The following is an 18,245-nucleotide window of genomic DNA, read 5'->3' as shown; positions in this document are numbered from 1 at the left end:
TCGGTGCAACTTGATTAGTTCTAAGTGGCCGGTTGGGCCTTGGTGGAATGGGTTCTATAGACTTCTGCTCTAGTTTCTGATTCGTTTCTTTTGCATGATTTTACATTTCTACGTTTTCTTTTCTATACCTTTAAAAACAGTCAGACAAAGGTTTTTGGGGTTTCACTGCATTTTATTACATTTCTGCACTTTAGGCTTTTTTGCATCGGTTTTCACAACGGTGGCGAATAAATCTGTAGCGACGGAATGAACAACACGAGTCAGGGAGACAGTTGCAGCTGTAAAAAAGTCAAACACTCGGAACAAAGACGGACATGACAGCAACATCACAATGTCAGATTTATGGAATGACAGAGTCTAAACTGCACAGGATGGGACAGCCACACAGATTTGGTAGATTTAAGTTCATAAATAACTAATTCCAGTCGTGGAACAGAAATTCCCCTACGTCATGACAAGTAAAAACATTTGAATAAATAAAAAATTGGTTTAATAAATAGAATAAATAGAAAAAATATAAAAGAAACATGTAACACAAGGTTAATTAAAGTATCCGACACAAAAATAAAGTGCAAGTTTGTCACATCACACACAAATAAATGACTGGTGTTGAGTGTCCAGAACACTGGGTGGTGTCTGTTTAAACCACAACGTCGTAACTGGTAAAGTAAAGACTGCAGAATGTGTTTGTTAACAGGAGGACGATGCACCAGACTCATGATGTATGAAATGCAAAGATCCACAGGCAGAGATATGAGACGTCTCGTTACACGTAACCCGATCTGTTGTTGTTGTTCCTCAGGGCCTTCTGATAACGCCCACAAGGTGGCAGTCTCCGCCAGCTCTGACTCCTCTGTCCAAAAACATGTCAGGAGGATTTTTGTTTTTGTGACACATGAGAAGATGCTCTCCACAAATCTGCCCCTGGCCTGGTGCTCGTCTCTGTGGAACTGGGCACGCATGGATTGCATATTATTACACGTTTAAATAAAAACAAACAAATCACATGATCTCTAATAAATAAAAACACTGGCACTTTGCTTCACACGTAACAATAAACTGCATAAATAGAAAAAGAGTGGATGAACGAGCATCTCTCTCACACACGTTGATCGGACTCAGGTATTTGTGTAATCAGCCTACGACAAACACAACTTTCAAAACAAAATGTTCGACTTATTGCGACCCTCACGTCTCTCCTCCTCCTCCTCCTCCTCCTCCTCCTGACGGACACACAATGTAAACTGAGTAATCGGGGGACACCAAAGGAAACTGGCGTGATAAGCAGATTGCATAGCGTCCCTGTGCAAGTTCATCTAATCGACCTCTTTCCAATCCCTCCGAGAGTCAGCCCTTAAACCCCCTCGGGTTCCACCTCATGTTCCAGTTTTTGTAACTCTAAGGAAACACAGAATAAACTAACTGATGGCACTGGAGCTGATCTGGGATATGGGTAATGCCCCTTTCTAACAGAATCCTGCTGTGGTCGTTTTGAGATGTTGTTCACAGTGTTCTCTACCTCCAGGTCTGCTTTATATTCTTCCACCTTCTTTTTTAAATATGCTTTTTCGTTTTTCCACATATATGTAAGACATGCGTTAGGACATTACACTTTTTTTTTTGTTGTTAAACCTATATACAAGACATGGGGATGGACATACAGGTGCACACACAGGCCGACATTCTGATACCACGTGCACACAACTTCCTACAGCAGCTGCTCTGTGCGTCTACATGTCACACGTCGTGTGTTACTTCTTCAGGCGGTTGTGTCTCCTCTTCATTCCAGGTCACGTTGCTTCATGATATGTCAGTTTGATGCTACAGTAAAAGGCATTACATGGGAGAGTCTGACTCTTTCTGACCCTTATCACGAGTGATGCTTGGAGCTCCGACTGGCTCCTCGATCGGACTGGACCGGGCCGGCTCCGGCGGAGGATCCCGCCTGAGCCCCACGGCGCCCCCCCCCGGTCACGGCCTCGGCTCTTCCTGCCGTGGTTCCCCTCTTCTCCTCGCCCGGCTTGGAGGCGTCTCGGACCTTGGCTCCCTCCAGCGATGCCCCCTTTATGGGCCCGAGCACTGTTTTGGCCACGCTCGTCAGCTGGGTGACGAAGCTGGCTTTGTCCCCCGGGGACATGGGGCGAGACTTGCTGGAGCAGGGTGAGGCTGCGTTAGAGGAGGGCGACATGGGATTCTCCTCCAGGACCTCCAGGTGCGCCCTCTCCTCCTTTGCGCCACAGTAACGACTCGATAGCTTCTCTGCTTTTGATCTGGCAGCAGCCGGCACATGCGCTGGAGGGCGGGCTGGAGCTGTAGTGGGAACAGGGGGTGCAGGACCTTTGACCTTAGTCGTCTCAGTTGCTTTATCGCAGACGCCTCCTCTCTCTCCCGTCTCGGAGCCTTTGCGTGTCTTCGACTGCTCTGAAGACGAGGATCTCTGCACGGGAAGTTTTTCAGCTTTCACTTTCTCCTCACTCTTCTCCTGAGCTTTGGTTCCAGCTCCAGCGTCTGTCTGCTGCTTGCTCACAAGCTGTTGTAAACTCTTTAATGTTCCCGGAGCGGAGATCTTCTCGCTGAGTTTACTCTTGGACACTGGTCCCATTGGAGCTGAAGCACTTGTATGTGGAGGTTTGTCCCCAGGGCCCGGTTTGGTCTCTGCAGCGGATGGAACCGGTGCTGGACGAGACTTGGTCTCTGCAGCAGCTGCACTGACGGTACTCTTCAGAACCGCAGCAGCCGACAGAGTTTTACTTGGTTCCACAAGGTTGGGTTTGGACTCAGCTTTAGTGATGGACTCAGATGCTGTGGTTTGAGTGTCTTTATCTCTGGCTGTGAACAGTGTGTCCCGGCTGAGCGGCGACTCCTGTCTCCCCAGCCTCCTCCCCGGCTTCAGGCATCCGATCTCCCCTCCCATGGGAGGAGAAGGGGAGGAGGATGATGAAGGGGAAGGTGGAGCAGGTCCGTTCTCTCCCTCCATCTCTAACAGACTCTGAAGACTATGCTCACAGTGGAAAGACTCTCTCCTGTAGTCCCCGTGCGTCACCTCCAGGCTGTGCTTGCGTAACGACACCCCGCCTGTCAGAGGAGAGGGCGACGATGAAGACGAGGAGGAGGAAGGCTGAATCTGAGCTCCGAGCTTCTCTGACGACTGCACCCGCTGCAGCAGAGGAGACCTGGGCGGCTCGGCGCTCTTGGGACGAGGGCGGGCGACGGGAGGCGAGGAGTGCAGCTTGACGGGGAACGTCTGCGTGGTGTTGGAGCTCCCCACCGTGTGGCCGCTGAGGGGCGGAGGGGAGGAGGTGGTGGGGGAGGGAGTGTGAGCCAGAGGGGACAGAGGGATGTTGCCGGCGGATTTGCAGCGGGCGGAGCGGTACTGCCGGTGGAGCTTGGGACTCAGGCCGTGCAGGGAGCTGGGCCTCATGTGGTGGGAGGCTGCCGGGGAGTTCGGGGTGCTGGTCGCTGGGGAGCTGCTCTGAGAGGAGTTGGCTGAGGGGAGAAAATAAACTTCAAACCTCTTCAATCATCTAAAACACATTCAAACTCAAACGTACTAGTGTGGGTGTGGCCTCATACTAACCCGGGTGAGAGGATTCCAGGGTGGAGCGGTAGGTCTGTGTGGGCGAGCGGGCGGAGAGGCTGTGGGTGGGCGAGCCCGGGAGACTGTCTCCGGAGGACAGCGAGCGGTTCAGGGAGGACAGGCTCCGGCTGGTGTGGAGCAGGTTGGACTGCTTGGTGATTTTCCTGAACAGGGAGTTTCTCTTTTTTCTGAAACACACAGACAAACAGAGGAGATGATGAAGAGGAGAAACTCACAGGAAGCAGGAAAGTGTGTGATGATCTGCTTTGTGGGAACTCACTCCGGTCCCTCCTTGGCCCCGGTCCGCTTGCTGCGCCGCGCCATCTTGGATTTGTAGCTGGTCTTGCGGGCGGGACCCACTTTTATGGAGGTGTTCTCAAACGGAGTGGTTGTGACCGTCACTTTATTTCCACTCTGAGGAAAAATACTCATGTATGTTATTGATCTGAACAATTAAAATGTAAAATATAAACAGATTCATGAACACATGAGTCGGCCTCACCTTGAGGATGAGCTCCACCACCTCGGTGTGAACCAGACCGTGGACCGACTCCCCGTTCACATGAGTGATCAGGTCCCCAGCACGGAGTCCTGAATCCTGGGCTGGACCTCCGTCCTCCACGTGCTGGCATCAGAAGAAAGGATTAATGAAACAGATTCGATTATCTGACTGTCACACACACACATTTATTATGGTATATACTGTATTTTTACATGTTTTGTTATTCAGCTTATTTATATGTTATTATATTTTACTATATTTAATATGTCTTAAATCTATACTTCTTACCTATATTTTATATTTCTATGAATTGATATTGTCTCTGTTTATTGCTGGAGCGACTATAATAAAACCCAATTCCCCCCTGGTATCAATAAAGTTTTTCTGAATCTGATTAATAGATCAAATCTATATTTGGTCGAATGTGTCTTTCTGTAAACATCTTGACTGAAAATTGAATTTTATATCTGGTAAATACTTTGTTTTTGCTCCTTCACACGTTTGATATATTTACAATTTGATCCAAAGCCTTTTCAGCTCCATTGATGATTATATGAAAATATAAATATGTATATAAAACATTGTTACATAAACTCGGCTCCCTCACCCAGACCATGTGATGCACGCTGTAGACGTCACTGTCTCCCATGTACACTCGGATGGCTCGGAGCGTGAAGCCGTACTTCTTCCCCGAGCGATGGATGGTGATGGGGGAATGTTGGACGTTGACCATCGGAGAGTAGTCTCTGCTGGGAGAGGAGTCCCGGGACGAGGGGTTGGACGAGAGGGAGCGAGGAGACATGGGGCTCGCCAGAGGGGAGGCAACGTGCTGCTCCACTGTGGGCGGAGGGGCGGAGTTAAGTTAGATGACAGTGTGTTAAAAAGGGTTTTTACGGTTTTACAGTAAAACATCCTCACCTGCAGGGATGATGACAGACAGAGCCGTGGCAGAGGCAGACTTGATCACTTTGGTTCCTGGCAGTGAGTTACGTTTATCTCCCTCGGCCGAGAGCTGGTGGTGGCGAACTCTCCGCAGCACCAGGTCGGTGGCGGCCCCCCGGGGCCCCGGTGCGTCCGGAAGCCCCAGAACAGCAGCTCCGCCTGGAAGAGACAACGATGCATCAGCAGGTCTCAAGAACGTTTCAGTTTGGGGTCAGAGATCAGATGTTTGAGAGACGCTGCGCTGCCTCGTCCCCTCCTACCTCCAGCTGTGAGCCCGTTGCCGTCTTTCAGGAAGGCTCTCAGATCGCCTTGAGAGGAGATGGTCCCCATGGCTCCTTCCAGGGAAGTTCCCCTCGCCTTCACTGCGGACTGCCTGCAGGAGGCCAGCAGCTCTGAGTCCAGTTCCAGAGGGGAGGGCAAGCGGTGGGCATCCATGAGGGCAGAGAAACGTCTCCGTGTCCCGGACGGGGGACTGGAGTCGCTCTCCGTGAAAGAGGATTCAGAGCAGGACAAACGCTTCCTGGAGGAACAAGACAAAAAAAAAAAGATTAGAACCAAACAAGCCCTGTGCACATCCTTTACAAAGAGGATTGGGCTGCAGCCTGCACTCACATCTCAGGTGATCCAGTCCTCCAGCTCTTGTCCCGGAGCGTGACGCTGCCCAGACTTTCTCTCTTGGCCATCCGCTCCTCCCTGGGGACCTTGTGCTCCCGTAGAGTCACTCCATGAGGTTTGTGCTCCAGCTGGGACAGATGCTCCATGCTGCTGTACACCTTCACGCCCACACAACCAGTCAGTCACACTTTATTCTTCTTTAGAATAACTCAAACATCACTATGAAGACATGAGAGGTGTCGGGTCTGACCTTGCTGAAGCGGGGGGAGCAGGAGGAGAAGCGGTGGATCTCCACGGGCTCATCGTCGTTGGTGTCGTCCTCGTCGTAGGACTGGACGTGGTGGTAGCGCTCAGAGCGAGCTGAGGAGGGAACAGGCTCGTTATCTTTATCTCTGATGATCTCACCCGAACACACACTGGATACCGACTCTGGCCCATAGACGTGAATCACTGGGTTTGAGAGCTTGGGCTGAAAAGCTGCAAACTCAGATCGGCCCCCTGCTGGTGCTCGAGTCTAAAAATGCACATAATGACCCTTCTGCAGCTACTGTGGTTTTCATGGTAACACTGGAGAGAACCTAAAATGATGTGTGTTCTGCAGAGACGGCAAGAGTCCACATATACTTGTGTTCCAAATGACTCAAATAAAAGTACTGATTCACCCTTTTTACACAAGTAAAGGTATAAAAGTACAGGGTGTGAATTGAACTCAAAGTAAGAAAGTAAAAAGTTCCCCTAAAGGTTATTTCCAACAACTTCAACTCTGTAAATCAAAGGAGAGGAGTAGGAGGTTCAGATATTTGTGTTAAAACAAAGTAAAGTCCAGACACCTGAACAATCTACTTCAGCCCAGTAACAAAATATCTGTACTTCATTTCTGGGAGAACTTACTGTCAAAATAACTGGTGTCTTCCTCGGACTCCAGGTGAGGGATGAACTCGGCCTTCTGTCTGAGCAGGCTGTTCCAGTCCACCTCGGTGAAGAACGAGTGCTGCTTCACTTCAAACGTGCCTCCTGCAGTGAAGAGGAGGGGGGGGGGGGATGAAGAGGAGGAGAGACAAAGGCAGACGGGTGAGTTCTGCAGCCTGAGAGAAAGTGAAGGTACCGACAGCCAGGACAGAAATACCCACGAGTCAGAAGTTAGAGTTATACCGCATTCCAGATTTAGATAAATAAACAGATTTAATACGTAATATTGATGAAGGAGTGTGGGAGTTTACTGACTGCAGGTAACAGCATGTGACTCACCTGTTCCCAGTCGAACCAGTGGATTCGTCTGCAGGAGCGAGGAGATCAGGTGCTGGGCGTCGAGCGGGAGGGCCTCGTCCCCCTCAGGCCAAACGATATCGTCTACAAGACAGAGAGCAGAAGAAGTCAATTAGAACTGCAGTGTGGTTTATTTCTTTATCCTGTGTTGAATGGATTCCAGCTGAACGTACTGGTGCAGCTGGGACGTATCTCACCTGTGATGACTTGTCCAAACAGCTCCTCTGTGGTGTCTCCAAAGAACGGCACCATGCCCACCAGGAACTCGTACAGGATGATGCCCATAGCCCACCAGTCCACCGGCTTCCCATAGCCCTGACGCAGAATAACCTCAGGGGCGATGTACTCGGGGGTTCCACACACCTGAACAAATAACAGATTGGGGTTAGGAGTTAGTTAGTTCTATTTTATATGAATTACATACGACCCAGTCCAGAACCTGGAGACAACCTGCGCAGACTCAGGGAGAACATACAAACTCCACGGATAATTCAATTTCAAATTCTGTTGTTGATGAAATCACTCAAGATTATTATAAACCTATTTTTAGAGTAATAAAGTGATGAGTTTAAAGTAGGCGCTGAGCAGGAGACAGTGAGTGAGAGGAACACGCGTGTAGGAAGCATGTGCTCTTCAGACCGAGCCAAGTGGATCAACGTCACAGACGCCCAGAGAAGATGAAAGCCCCCGGTGAGCGTTTTTTAATGTGCACGTGCACTGAATGCAAATAGACTCCTGGAGCATCATGATGCAAAAACCACAAGAAACAATGAGGCTGAGATTCAAAGCAGGACCAGTGAATGAAAGGCCCGAGGATACAAGACGAAGCTACAAGGGAAGTGATTCTAATAAGAGTGGAAGGCCCGGTGCCTTTGTTCTGCCAACTGTTAACGATTAAAGCTTCAGATGCGACTGGCACACAATGACACGGGGGTTCTAGGCTTGGTGCATCACTGGAATTCTGCCAAAAAGACGCAATCTACAGTATAAATATTATAATAATTTATCCTAATTTAGAATAACACAACACCAGGTTTTATTAAACGTGAAGGTAGATTCTAATGACCTCAATAAATGTGAGTAAAATTTGATTCTGACTCCTCGTAGGTTTTCCTACTTGTTTATTCCATGTTCATAAGTAATAGTTTTATAGTAAATAACATTCATATGGTTAAAAAAGGGTTAAACTATTAAAACCCTCATCATCTAACACTTGTTTTATCATCACAAAGTAGAAATAATCTGTAAGTCACATCATGCTCTTATTTTGAAGGCAAAATAGATTGTTCTCCCACCACAGACCTGAGGGAACTTGCAGTATTTTGCATTATTTGAGTAGAGCTACTGTGGTCATTGGTCCCCGTCTTTCAGGTAAGTTGGTAGATTCCTTTATGTATTTAATATGTTACGATTTTCTGTCATGAATAAAACGTGTTGTTAAATGCTGTGTTGTGCATTATGCTGAATTTTTGTTCTTAAAAGCTCCAGTTGTGGAAACACAAGCTAAACCTTGTGTGGTTACTTCTCCCTTTTTTTTTTAAGGGGCATAAAACCTCACAGTTCCTTTTCAAATCCTATTATTTTCATGCTCAGTCTTCGTGATACCTGTTTATCCAGGAACTCCCGGGTATCCTTCTCTATGTGTCCTTCATACAAGTTGGTGGTGAGACTCATCAGTCCCATCTTGGACAGGCCGAAGTCCGTCAGCTTGATGTGTCCCATGGAGGTGATCAAGAGACTGGGGACACAAACGTACACACTGAGCGACACAAGATTTATACACAGTGAATCCAGTGTAAAGTGATTAGGTTTCAAAGTAAAACTACTTGAACTCCCATCTTCTTACTTGTCAGGCTTGAGGTCCCGGTGCACGATGCCATAGTTGTGCAAGTACTCCAGCGCGAGGACGGTTTCTGCAAAGTACATGCGCGCCATCTCCACGGGCAGAGCTCCGATGTTCTTCAGCAGAGTGGCACAGTCTCCTCCTGACAGCACAACCAGTGATTCCATTAGTCACCAGCGATTAACATGAACGTCTCCTGGGTTCCTCTTGTTCTAGAACATTCTCATTTCCATTAGGACGGAAGGTGACGTGCACAACCGCAGTTCTGTTCAAGGACATCTGACACAAAAGATGTCCTTCAATAACTCGACTGTTGGGTTTCTCTGTAATATTCGAAGTTCTTTATCTGACTATAGCTGCTCTCAGACCTGCACTGAACTCCAGATAATCTCCAGACTTTATCCAGGGGGGTCGTATGGGAGAACGTAAATGTCTCCAGAAGTTCTTTATAAAAACCCTGGATAATGTCCATGTGAGATCCTCAGGAGGATTGATGATGTCTTCTAACACTTGACTGACGTAAAAACAAAAAGAAGCCATACACGTAGAAGACAGAACAACCTGCCCCCCACACACACACACACACACACACACACACACTCACCTTCCACGTACTCCATGACCATGCAGAGGTGTCGGCGGGTTTCGAACGAGCAGAACATGGAGACCACGAAGGGATTCTCTGCGAAGGTGAGGATGTCCCTCTCCACGAAGGCCTGCTGGATCTGGTTCCTCAGGATCAGGTTCTGCTTGTTGATCTTCTTCATGGCGAAGCGCTGCCGCGTCTCCAGGTGACGCACCAGGTACACAGCGCTGACACACACACACACACACACAGACTTAACTTTAACAAATCTCATGCCTGAGTTAATCATTGATGGGAGCCTTGTGCGCAGAGAGAAGAGGACTCACCCGTACGCTCCGTTACTGATCAGCTTGATGCTCTGGAAGTCGGCTTCTTCTGGTGGTTTCACTGGTCTGATCTTTCCCTGAGCATCAAACATCTTAATTATGACGATCATCTCTTAACAGGCGTCAACACAATCTCTTTCATTTCAAGCTGCAACAAATGAAACGGTGACTACGACACAGACCCTTCAATGTTAAACAAACAAATAAATGGACATGGGTGAAAATATATAACCTCAGTTGCAGATGTTATAACCAAGAAGCTGCTAATGTTAGAGGAGATATCCTGTTCTCTTTTTGTGTCTCAGCATAAACGAGCTGAATAAAGTGGATACAGCTTGTAGCCAAGTCATTAGCAGATGAAGCAGAGCCTGGCCGGCCGGAGCTGATGCTCTCATTCTGCAGGAGGCAGGAAGTTAATGGATGAACGTGGAAAAGGACGGAGAGCTTTAAAAACGTGATCACTCGGAGGAATAACCAGTCTCACCTCCGTTGAGTCGTCTGTCTCGGGCGTTGCTGGTCCCTCGCTGTCGTAGCTATCGAGGTTTACCATCTCTGGAGACAGACACATGACAGATCGAATTAAAGAAAGCTCAATTAACATCTTAACACTTTATAAACCTCTGAGTCCTGCTCACCTTCGATGGGGTCTCTGGTCAGCCCCAGCTGGCAGATGATGTATCGAGGAATGTCCGTCTTCATCAGGTGACCCTCCTTGGCGTGGTCCTCCGCCGCCTCCAGCAGGTGGTAGAACTCCTCCGGGTTGAACTCCTGGAAACCAGAGCATCGAGACTTGAACCGATGATGTCGCCAAGCAGCAATTCGTTTGTTGAGTTCCTCCATCAACATTGACTTAGAACGGGGGGGGGGCTGATTGATTTAAAAGGCTCCGTGTCGGCCTCCAGGAGCTGAGTCATGATTCACTGCCTCTGGAGCGGCTCCAGGATTCAGCGTCACTGCAGTTTGTGCTGTTCAGTTAACTTCACTTCATGGTCTGTGATTCATGGTTTCCACTGGTTTCCACTGGTTTCCACAATAATCACCTCTCTCACTTAGTTTTACTTAGTTTCCCAGTCTCGCTGCGCACTGAACTATTCCATCAACAGCAAAATAAAACACATTACAACATTTTAACATGAATTTACTCGTTTCCTTTATCATTCACTCATACTCATGTTCACTCCTGAGACGTGTTTTAAAAACTTGCTTATAAGATGGGGATAATAAGGCACAGTTGATGGAAGCAGGAAGTACCACAGATGGGGACAGGAAGTGAACGTCTTGGGGTCTAGAAGGAATTGGAAAGTACCAGAAACTCAGGCTAAAGGCTCTTCAGCGCCAACAGTTACACTTGATCCTCCTCCTCTTCCTCCTCTTCCTCCTGATTCAACACGGGTGAAGGAGGAGGAGGACGTGGAAGTGAACAAGCTTCTTCAGCTCCTCATAAGATGCTTAACGACACCCACTTAACTTAATCCAATCAGACCTGAAGCCTCTCATTCAGATCCCTCTGCTGTTATAACGTCTGTTTCAACACGTCAGTCATCGTGTCTCTAATGCATCTCCACGCTGCCAAGACAAGCTGAATCACTAACGAGGCCAAAATCATGCAATGGATCCCGAACATAATCCAACCGCAGCGATGTGCAGAGGACGAGGGAGGGACTGAGTCGCTGAATCGATTCTCCACGTCTCCGTCTCAGCTGTCATCTCTAATCAAAGCCCACGTCAGGGTGGCATGACTCATCTCGGCGGACACAAGATTGATAGCGGGTTATGAAACACAGTCACACTGGGTTACACACAAACACAAACACACACGCTGGCATCCTCCAGCTTTAAGTGACACCACGGCTACAGTGTGAGTGAGTCAGGCTGGGTGGCAGCCGAGCATTAGGGGGCTGCCGTCTGGTATCAGTGCGGCACGGCCAATTTTAATCTAAATGCAAATATGTTCGCCACCCAGACAAACCTGGATCAACTCCTATAGATCAGTGTTTGCTTGTTGGGACTTTCTGCTCCGGCTGTGTAATACAACGCGGTGCTTAAAGGCTCATAAGGAAGTGACTGAGCTCAAGTTTGTATCAAGAAGAATGGATTTGTTTTGAGGAGCAATAGGAACATCAACTGGGAGATATTTGTTTTTCTGTAAGTGGACGGTTTATCTCCAATTCTCCAATTCCAGTTCATAGAGTCACTTCCTGTTCAGAAATTTGTTCTGTGATGCTTTATTCCAGGCAAAATTACAGATCTTTTATTTTGAAAAGTTGCGAAACTGGGTCTGAAGATTGAGACGTCTAAAATAGACGACATGTATTGAAATCATTCAAACTGATATATAAACATCACTCGTGAACAGTGATAAAGCAAATTCTGCTTCATTAATATCAAAATACTGACTATAAAATCTTCATGGCAGATAAACTAGGTAGGATGAGCACAACGTTTTCTAACTTCTTCAATTGAGAAACTTGTGTGTTATCTTACCAGACACTCCAGAAGTCGGGCCGGTCGGGAGATGATGATGAGGAGTTTCTTCACCAGCTCTGTGACGAAGGCGACCTCGGTGCTCTCTGAACGCTCAAAGGCCTGAGAGAGAGAGGGAGAGAGAGAGAGAGAGAGAGAGAATTCTAATAAAGTACATGAATACACGATAACATTTCACTGTGTTCAAAGTGTTCTAAGCTGTAAAGAGAGAGTTTCTGATCATGAACGACTCGATCCCACTGATCACTGTGATTTAATCAAACCGTCAACACTGAGCTGCTGATGAAAATCCCTGATGCCTGTTATCAACTCCTCTAAATCATGAGCTCAATTAGCTCCAATCTCATCTCTCAGTAGAGGCATCGGGATTTAAGACTTGACAGAAACTTCCACAGCTGCAGCTCACGTCCACACACACAGACTGTGGAGGGGGGGGGGGAGTTAATGGACAGTGACGGAGAAGAGGATGATGGGGGAACTAAAAGCCATCATCGCTCTCATCGCCTCTCCGCTGAGCTGAGGCGACTCCGGAGCGCTCGAGGGCTCCGTCAGCCAATCAGAAGGCATGACGCCACAGCTCCGACCGCTTAAATTCTATATTTTATTCTATATAGTGTTTCTGATTCTATTGTATATAGTACTTCCATTTATGTTGTAGACAGTTTTAAAGTGTTATCAAATTTACTCTAGAATCTGTTTTTATTCTTATTTCTTACTTTCTTTTTCCCCTTGTGCTGCTGATTCAATTTTAAATGACCTGTATCGATGAAGGTACATCCCTTTGTATAATAACATAATGCAGTATTCAGTTTTCCTTTAACATACCAAGAAATTTAGCTGAGAAGGTAAAGTGAAGTCTGTTATCGGTAGGACTTGAACTCATGCTGACGTGACATCTTCTACACTCACGTCATTCAGGAGCTTCTCCAGGTTCTGCTGCAGCTCAAAGAAGTAGACGGAGGTGATGAGGCCCTCGCGCGCTTTGGTCAGGCAGTCTCTGGACAGCTCGGCGATCTGGTGGTGGATGAAGCTGAGGACCCCGTCAGCGAGCGGCAGGACGCTCTCGGGGGAGAAAGCGTGGATGAACTCGGCCAGCCTCCCCTCCATCTGAGCTGTGGCCTGGTGGACGACAGGGGGGGGGGGGGGGGGGGGATATTTTAGAAGAGGAAATGACAGAGATCACGTCTAGAAGAAGGGATTGAATTTCTTTAGAGGAGCTGGAGATACGTGACTAAAAAACGTCAGGAAGTAATTTCATCTGTGGCTCAGACAGGCTGACGCTGCTAATTCACAGCGGCTTCAATGTGAGGACAAACCGAAGGAGCTTCTACCTCGAGTGAACTCCAAACGTTAACAGTTTCCTAAGGCTTGATTTCTCTCACTGAGGAAGCTTTCAGACTGTTTCCTTTAAAAAAACTCCCTCAGCCCACGAGACAGCGCCGGGGAGAAGAATGAGGCAAAGGAGTGAAAGTCGTTCTTATTCCTCCGTTCAGCCGTGGCAGCTTTCAGGAGCATTGTGGAGAAACGTAATGTTCTGCCTGACAAACAGCCTCCATGGCTCCTCTCTAACTGGGTTTGGGTGAATGATATTAAACATTCATACACATTCAATCTGAACACATTCAATCATAACATTTAAACTTTTGTTTTCTAATATTTTAGCTCTGAATTAATGGGATTAGTCGCAGATAGGAAGGATTGAATGATCAGATTTATGCTTTGGAGGCTTAAGGATTTGTTGTATGATAAACATCATATTCCATAAAAACTGTGTCAGTGTGTGTGTGTGTGTGTGTGTGTGTGTGTTACCTTTGGAAAGCGCTCTTTGTACACATGGTTCATCATGACTATCTCGTTGTCGTAGCAGGAGGACGAGCGTCCGGGGCTGCAGGGAAAAACAGATCATGATGGGAAACTGTCGTGTGATAAGAACAAACCAAAACATGTTTAGTAAAATGTATTTCATGTGTTCTCTGACTTTTTAGTTTGGTCCATGTCCCAAACATTAACATGAAGGTGGTGGGGCCTCTACTGGAGCCAGCCTCATTTGTTTTGGCTTCTATATTCGTTACCTACAGTCTGTGTAACCAACATTACTGAATCTCTATAGAAGTATAGTTATAGAGGAAGATGATATCTTATTCTATTTTGTTTAGTACATTTTTAGGGTTGATGGTATGCATTTTAAATATCCTAACTTTCTTGAATGGTTGTCTGTAAAGGTTTGATTCATTTATCTTAGATGTATTATAGCTAAAATCAGCTGCTTGGATTATTTCAACATTTTGCTTTCTTTCTGTTTAAAAAAGCTCATTCTCTGTATGTAGCTCACAACAGGAAAATAAAACAAGAGGTTGTATAACAGCAAAAACCACATCAACCAGGGGTCACCCCCGTAAATCTGCTGCCAAAGTGTCCTTTAGAAAAGAGAACAGTGTTTGATCTCATGGGTTCGGCTGCTGCTGACCTGAGACTGCGGGAGCGCAGCCGCATGTGGGGGGAGCAGCGGCCCCCGTCGTCGTCCGTGATGCTCTCGGTGCTGCCAAAGTGCTTGGACAAGAAGTGCAGCTCGTCCATGGTGGGCTGGGAGGGCAGCTGGTGCAGCCGCTCCTGCGACGAGCTGGAGGACTGCAGCGACAGAGGAGGAAGAGGGGGATGAGGGGAGGGCGGAGGAGGAACAGGAAGCAGACGAGGGTGTGGAGAGGATTAGGGCGACGGGGGAGAGGAAGGAACGAGTTGGCAGGCGAGGAAGAGGAGAATAATAGAGAGTGGGTGGAGGAGTTGGAAGGAGAAAAAAGAGAAAGTGCCAGAAAGTTAATGAAGCATAACTCACATTATCCTAATTAATCTTCATCAAGCTGATAATAAGTTCAGCTCTTCATGCTCTGAAAGCTCAATTACTCCAGTATCACCACTGTTACAGCTGCTGGTCCTGGAGGAGCCCAGACGTTAATGAACTGGTTTCAGTTCAGCTTCAGATCCGTGAATCTGTGACTCAGACGAACCTCCTCCATCGTTCTCCTCCTTCCTTCAGCACCTCAGTGTCTCCAGAGCAAACTGAAGGAGTTCAGCGGAGAGGAGCACTTTCTTTATCTCATCACAACTCACCCCGATGCTGAGTAGATGAGGTTTTAAAGAGATTCTGTCTTTTATTACCCAGAAGCTGTCGCTCAGCGTTTTGTTTGACGTTGTTTCTTTGAGTTGTGTAGTGAATTTGTGAGCAGGAAACTTTTCTGTTCAGAATAATCTTCGTTTAGTTCAATAAAACATCTCTTTGCCTCTAATCATAGCATCGTGCTAAATTAAGGATGTGTTGAATTACACCGGAGCAGAATGTGCTTCATCTAATTCCAGCTTCTCGTCTCTAATGATCCTCTCATCCCACTGTCCTGGCACTCATCACTTTCCCCTCCTCCCTCCCTCTCTCCCTCCATCCCTCCATCCCTCCATCCATCTACTCCTCCATCCAGGAAACAATAGGAAGTGACAACCTGCTGCAGTTAACGTGTAGAACTTAAATCTGATGGGAAGGCTGCTAACGAATGATGCTGAGGTGAAACTGAGGGTCGGCACTGTGAGAATATTGCACTCAACTGCAGATATTTCTTTCATTGGATATTTTCTCCTTTGGGAAACTGCTGATGTAAAGAAACTAGACTGGGAGTGAAGTGATTTACCGTTGAGCTGGGAGTGTTGGTGCCATATCCAGAAGACGGCAGAGATGCCAAAGACCATCGGCGTCCGTCCGCTCTGCAGAGGAAACACAAACGTTACATCATTCAAAAGCCCAATGCGACAATCAGACTCTGCCATGAACACAATATCATGATTACAATGCAGCATCAGCTAGATTGCATACAGAAGAAGAGATAGTAGTACTATAGTGAGATAGTAAGTGTGACTATAAGATAAAACCCAGACACGAGTAAATAAATCAATTTGAGTGCTACAAGAGGCTCCTCGCTCGCCAGGACGTGTGAGAGCTCCAACAGAAACACACACACACACACACACACACAATGCTCTCCTCACAACGTGCACAAGGTACACTGTGTGGCACGTGTGGGTGTCAACAGGAAGCATTTTTGTTGTTTTGTTAGTTGCAGAAAGAGCAAAGCAGCCATTTTTAAAAAGTTAAATGCAGAATTAAACTGAACAACAGGGTCAGAAACGCTTGTAATTGATTCTCCATGTTGTGTTCTACACTGGAAGTCGAGGATAATGTCCGTGTCTTTCTTCCTGAAGGTGAAAGGAGCATGAGTCGTGAACAAAAAGACCAAATCATTTGTTTCCAGCAGCGTTTCAGAACTCATGAAGAGCTTTATGTGTTTTAAATGAAAACGTAGAAGTGTGGATGGGGCCGCTCTCTGATATAAACAGATCTTGAGATCAGATCAGACAGGAACCGGGTCGTAAACACACTCAGGAGTAAACCCGCTCAGTACATGTGGTGATTTAAAGGCAGCGACCTTCTGGAGGAGGCGAACGAGAAGTGAGCCGGGTTGCTGGGAGAGAAGTTCCGTGGGCTGTCCAGGGGGCTGCTTCCTGTGAGGGCCACCAGAGAAACACAGTGAGAGACACACAAACACCGGACAGGAACATGAGACAACACAAAATCAAGCTTTGTTATTTAACTAAAACCCCCTTTTCACAATTATCAGGCCTGAGGGGGGGAAATTGTGTGAAATAGATTTAGATGGTTTTTCCAGACCATAAAGACCTGACATTGATTTTTGATCGGTGAACGTTCTGTAGCCTGTGTCCTGTTCTGTGGACGTTAATGTCGGGGTTTTGATTGATGGACTGAGATTTGATTGACGGACATTTCAAAGATGAATCAATACAAGCGACGAGCACCTTAGTCAAGTCGTTTTAGCTTAAAACAAAACCTGACCTTTGACCTTTGACTAAATCGAATCAGCTCATCTGTGAGTCCAAGTGAGAACTGGCCAAAATTTGAAGAAATCCTCTAAAGGCCAACTTAAGATATGATGTTCAAGAGGCCACCGTGACCTTGACGTTTGACCTTTGACCACCACACTCTGATCAATTAATCCGTGAGTTGAATCCAATACGTCTGTCATGTTTGGACTCATAAGACATTAGGGTCAAAAGGCAAAGATACAGTTTTTTGAGGTGACAGCAACCTTTGACTTCAGTGATCCACAAGTGATTGTGTCACATGTAATACAATTTCCAAAGGGTGTTCCTGATACATCACCTTCACAAGAACATGAGATGACCTTCAACCACCAAAATCAAATCAGTTCATCTTTGAGTCCAAGTGAAGATTTGAACTCAATTTGAAGATATTTCGTGAAGATGTTCTTGAGTTATCGTGTTCACAATGTCACAAACAGACGGACGGACAACCCCAAGAACTCATGAACCTTTCTGAAGAAGCTCAAGCTGACGTGATGCGTGACTGTACGTACCGAGGTGTCCAGGGAGCGGCAGCGGGGAGTGAGGGCGAGGCAGCGTGGGAGAGGTGGTGGTCAGGATCAGGCTTTTCCTGTTGCTTGCACGACAACTGCAGAGAGAGTGAGAGAGAGAGAGAGAGAGAGAGAGAGAGAGAGAGAGAGAGAGATTATTATGTGAGGGTGCAAATCTATATGTGCAGGCGAAGCGAGCAAACGAGTGGCTCGCTGTGGGATCACCACCGCGATAAAGAGGATTCAATTTCCTCCGTCATTCATCCATGTCTGCTTCCCCTCGGCCCAGATAAGAGGTGGTGGGTGGGGGGGGGGGGGGGGGGCGGTACACGATGAGAGAGTGGGGAAGTTGGAGAGATTAGCGGCAACAAGCCGAAGAAGAAAGGAGGAAGATTAGAGGAGTGAGAGAATCGACTGTGTTTGCACAAAATAAACGTAACGCAGGGAAACCAGCTTAATTGTGTGCAAGGTACTTTACAGGCGTCACAGCCCCGGTGTGAGTCAGTCCACATGTGTAACTGTACCACATCCTCACCGTCAGGCCGCGGGCTAAACAACCTTCATATATTCACACTGATTCTGTTTGAACACTCGCTCTGCAGCCTGTTTTTATCAAAGGCTTTTGAAACATGCACGGCACAGGGTGCTCTTGTTTGCCGAGGCGACGTGAGG

General features: G+C 47.2%; 1 protein-coding gene across 1 annotated transcript in view; it reads right to left on the bottom strand.

The window, feature by feature from the left end:
• Positions 1-161: 161 nt before the first annotated feature.
• The window catches only part of LOC133970539 (microtubule-associated serine/threonine-protein kinase 1-like), a 32,898-nt gene continuing 14,814 nt past the window's right edge, over positions 162-18,245 (bottom strand). Inside the window, exons 3-27 of the mRNA XM_062407402.1 lie at positions 17,577-17,671; positions 16,611-16,686; positions 15,819-15,891; positions 14,609-14,769; positions 13,951-14,026; positions 13,051-13,260; positions 12,142-12,243; positions 10,293-10,425; positions 10,142-10,209; positions 9,658-9,734; positions 9,350-9,558; positions 8,749-8,887; positions 8,508-8,640; positions 7,100-7,265; positions 6,885-6,986; positions 6,528-6,650; positions 5,887-5,996; positions 5,634-5,794; positions 5,282-5,541; positions 4,998-5,180; positions 4,687-4,916; positions 4,080-4,202; positions 3,858-3,991; positions 3,578-3,765; positions 162-3,486 (exon numbers count right to left, since the gene is read on the bottom strand). Coding sequence (XP_062263386.1) covers positions 1,871-3,486; positions 3,578-3,765; positions 3,858-3,991; positions 4,080-4,202; positions 4,687-4,916; positions 4,998-5,180; positions 5,282-5,541; positions 5,634-5,794; positions 5,887-5,996; positions 6,528-6,650; positions 6,885-6,986; positions 7,100-7,265; positions 8,508-8,640; positions 8,749-8,887; positions 9,350-9,558; positions 9,658-9,734; positions 10,142-10,209; positions 10,293-10,425; positions 12,142-12,243; positions 13,051-13,260; positions 13,951-14,026; positions 14,609-14,769; positions 15,819-15,891; positions 16,611-16,686; positions 17,577-17,671 — 4,948 coding nt within the window. The 3' untranslated portion in view covers positions 162-1,870. The remainder of the gene's footprint in view (positions 3,487-3,577; positions 3,766-3,857; positions 3,992-4,079; positions 4,203-4,686; positions 4,917-4,997; positions 5,181-5,281; positions 5,542-5,633; positions 5,795-5,886; positions 5,997-6,527; positions 6,651-6,884; positions 6,987-7,099; positions 7,266-8,507; positions 8,641-8,748; positions 8,888-9,349; positions 9,559-9,657; positions 9,735-10,141; positions 10,210-10,292; positions 10,426-12,141; positions 12,244-13,050; positions 13,261-13,950; positions 14,027-14,608; positions 14,770-15,818; positions 15,892-16,610; positions 16,687-17,576; positions 17,672-18,245) is intronic.

The sequence above is a fragment of the Platichthys flesus genome, chromosome 16, assembly GCF_949316205.1.
Source record: "Platichthys flesus chromosome 16, fPlaFle2.1, whole genome shotgun sequence".
Taxonomy (NCBI): Eukaryota; Metazoa; Chordata; class Actinopteri; order Pleuronectiformes; family Pleuronectidae; genus Platichthys; species Platichthys flesus.
This window is presented reverse-complemented; position numbering and strand designations above follow the sequence as displayed.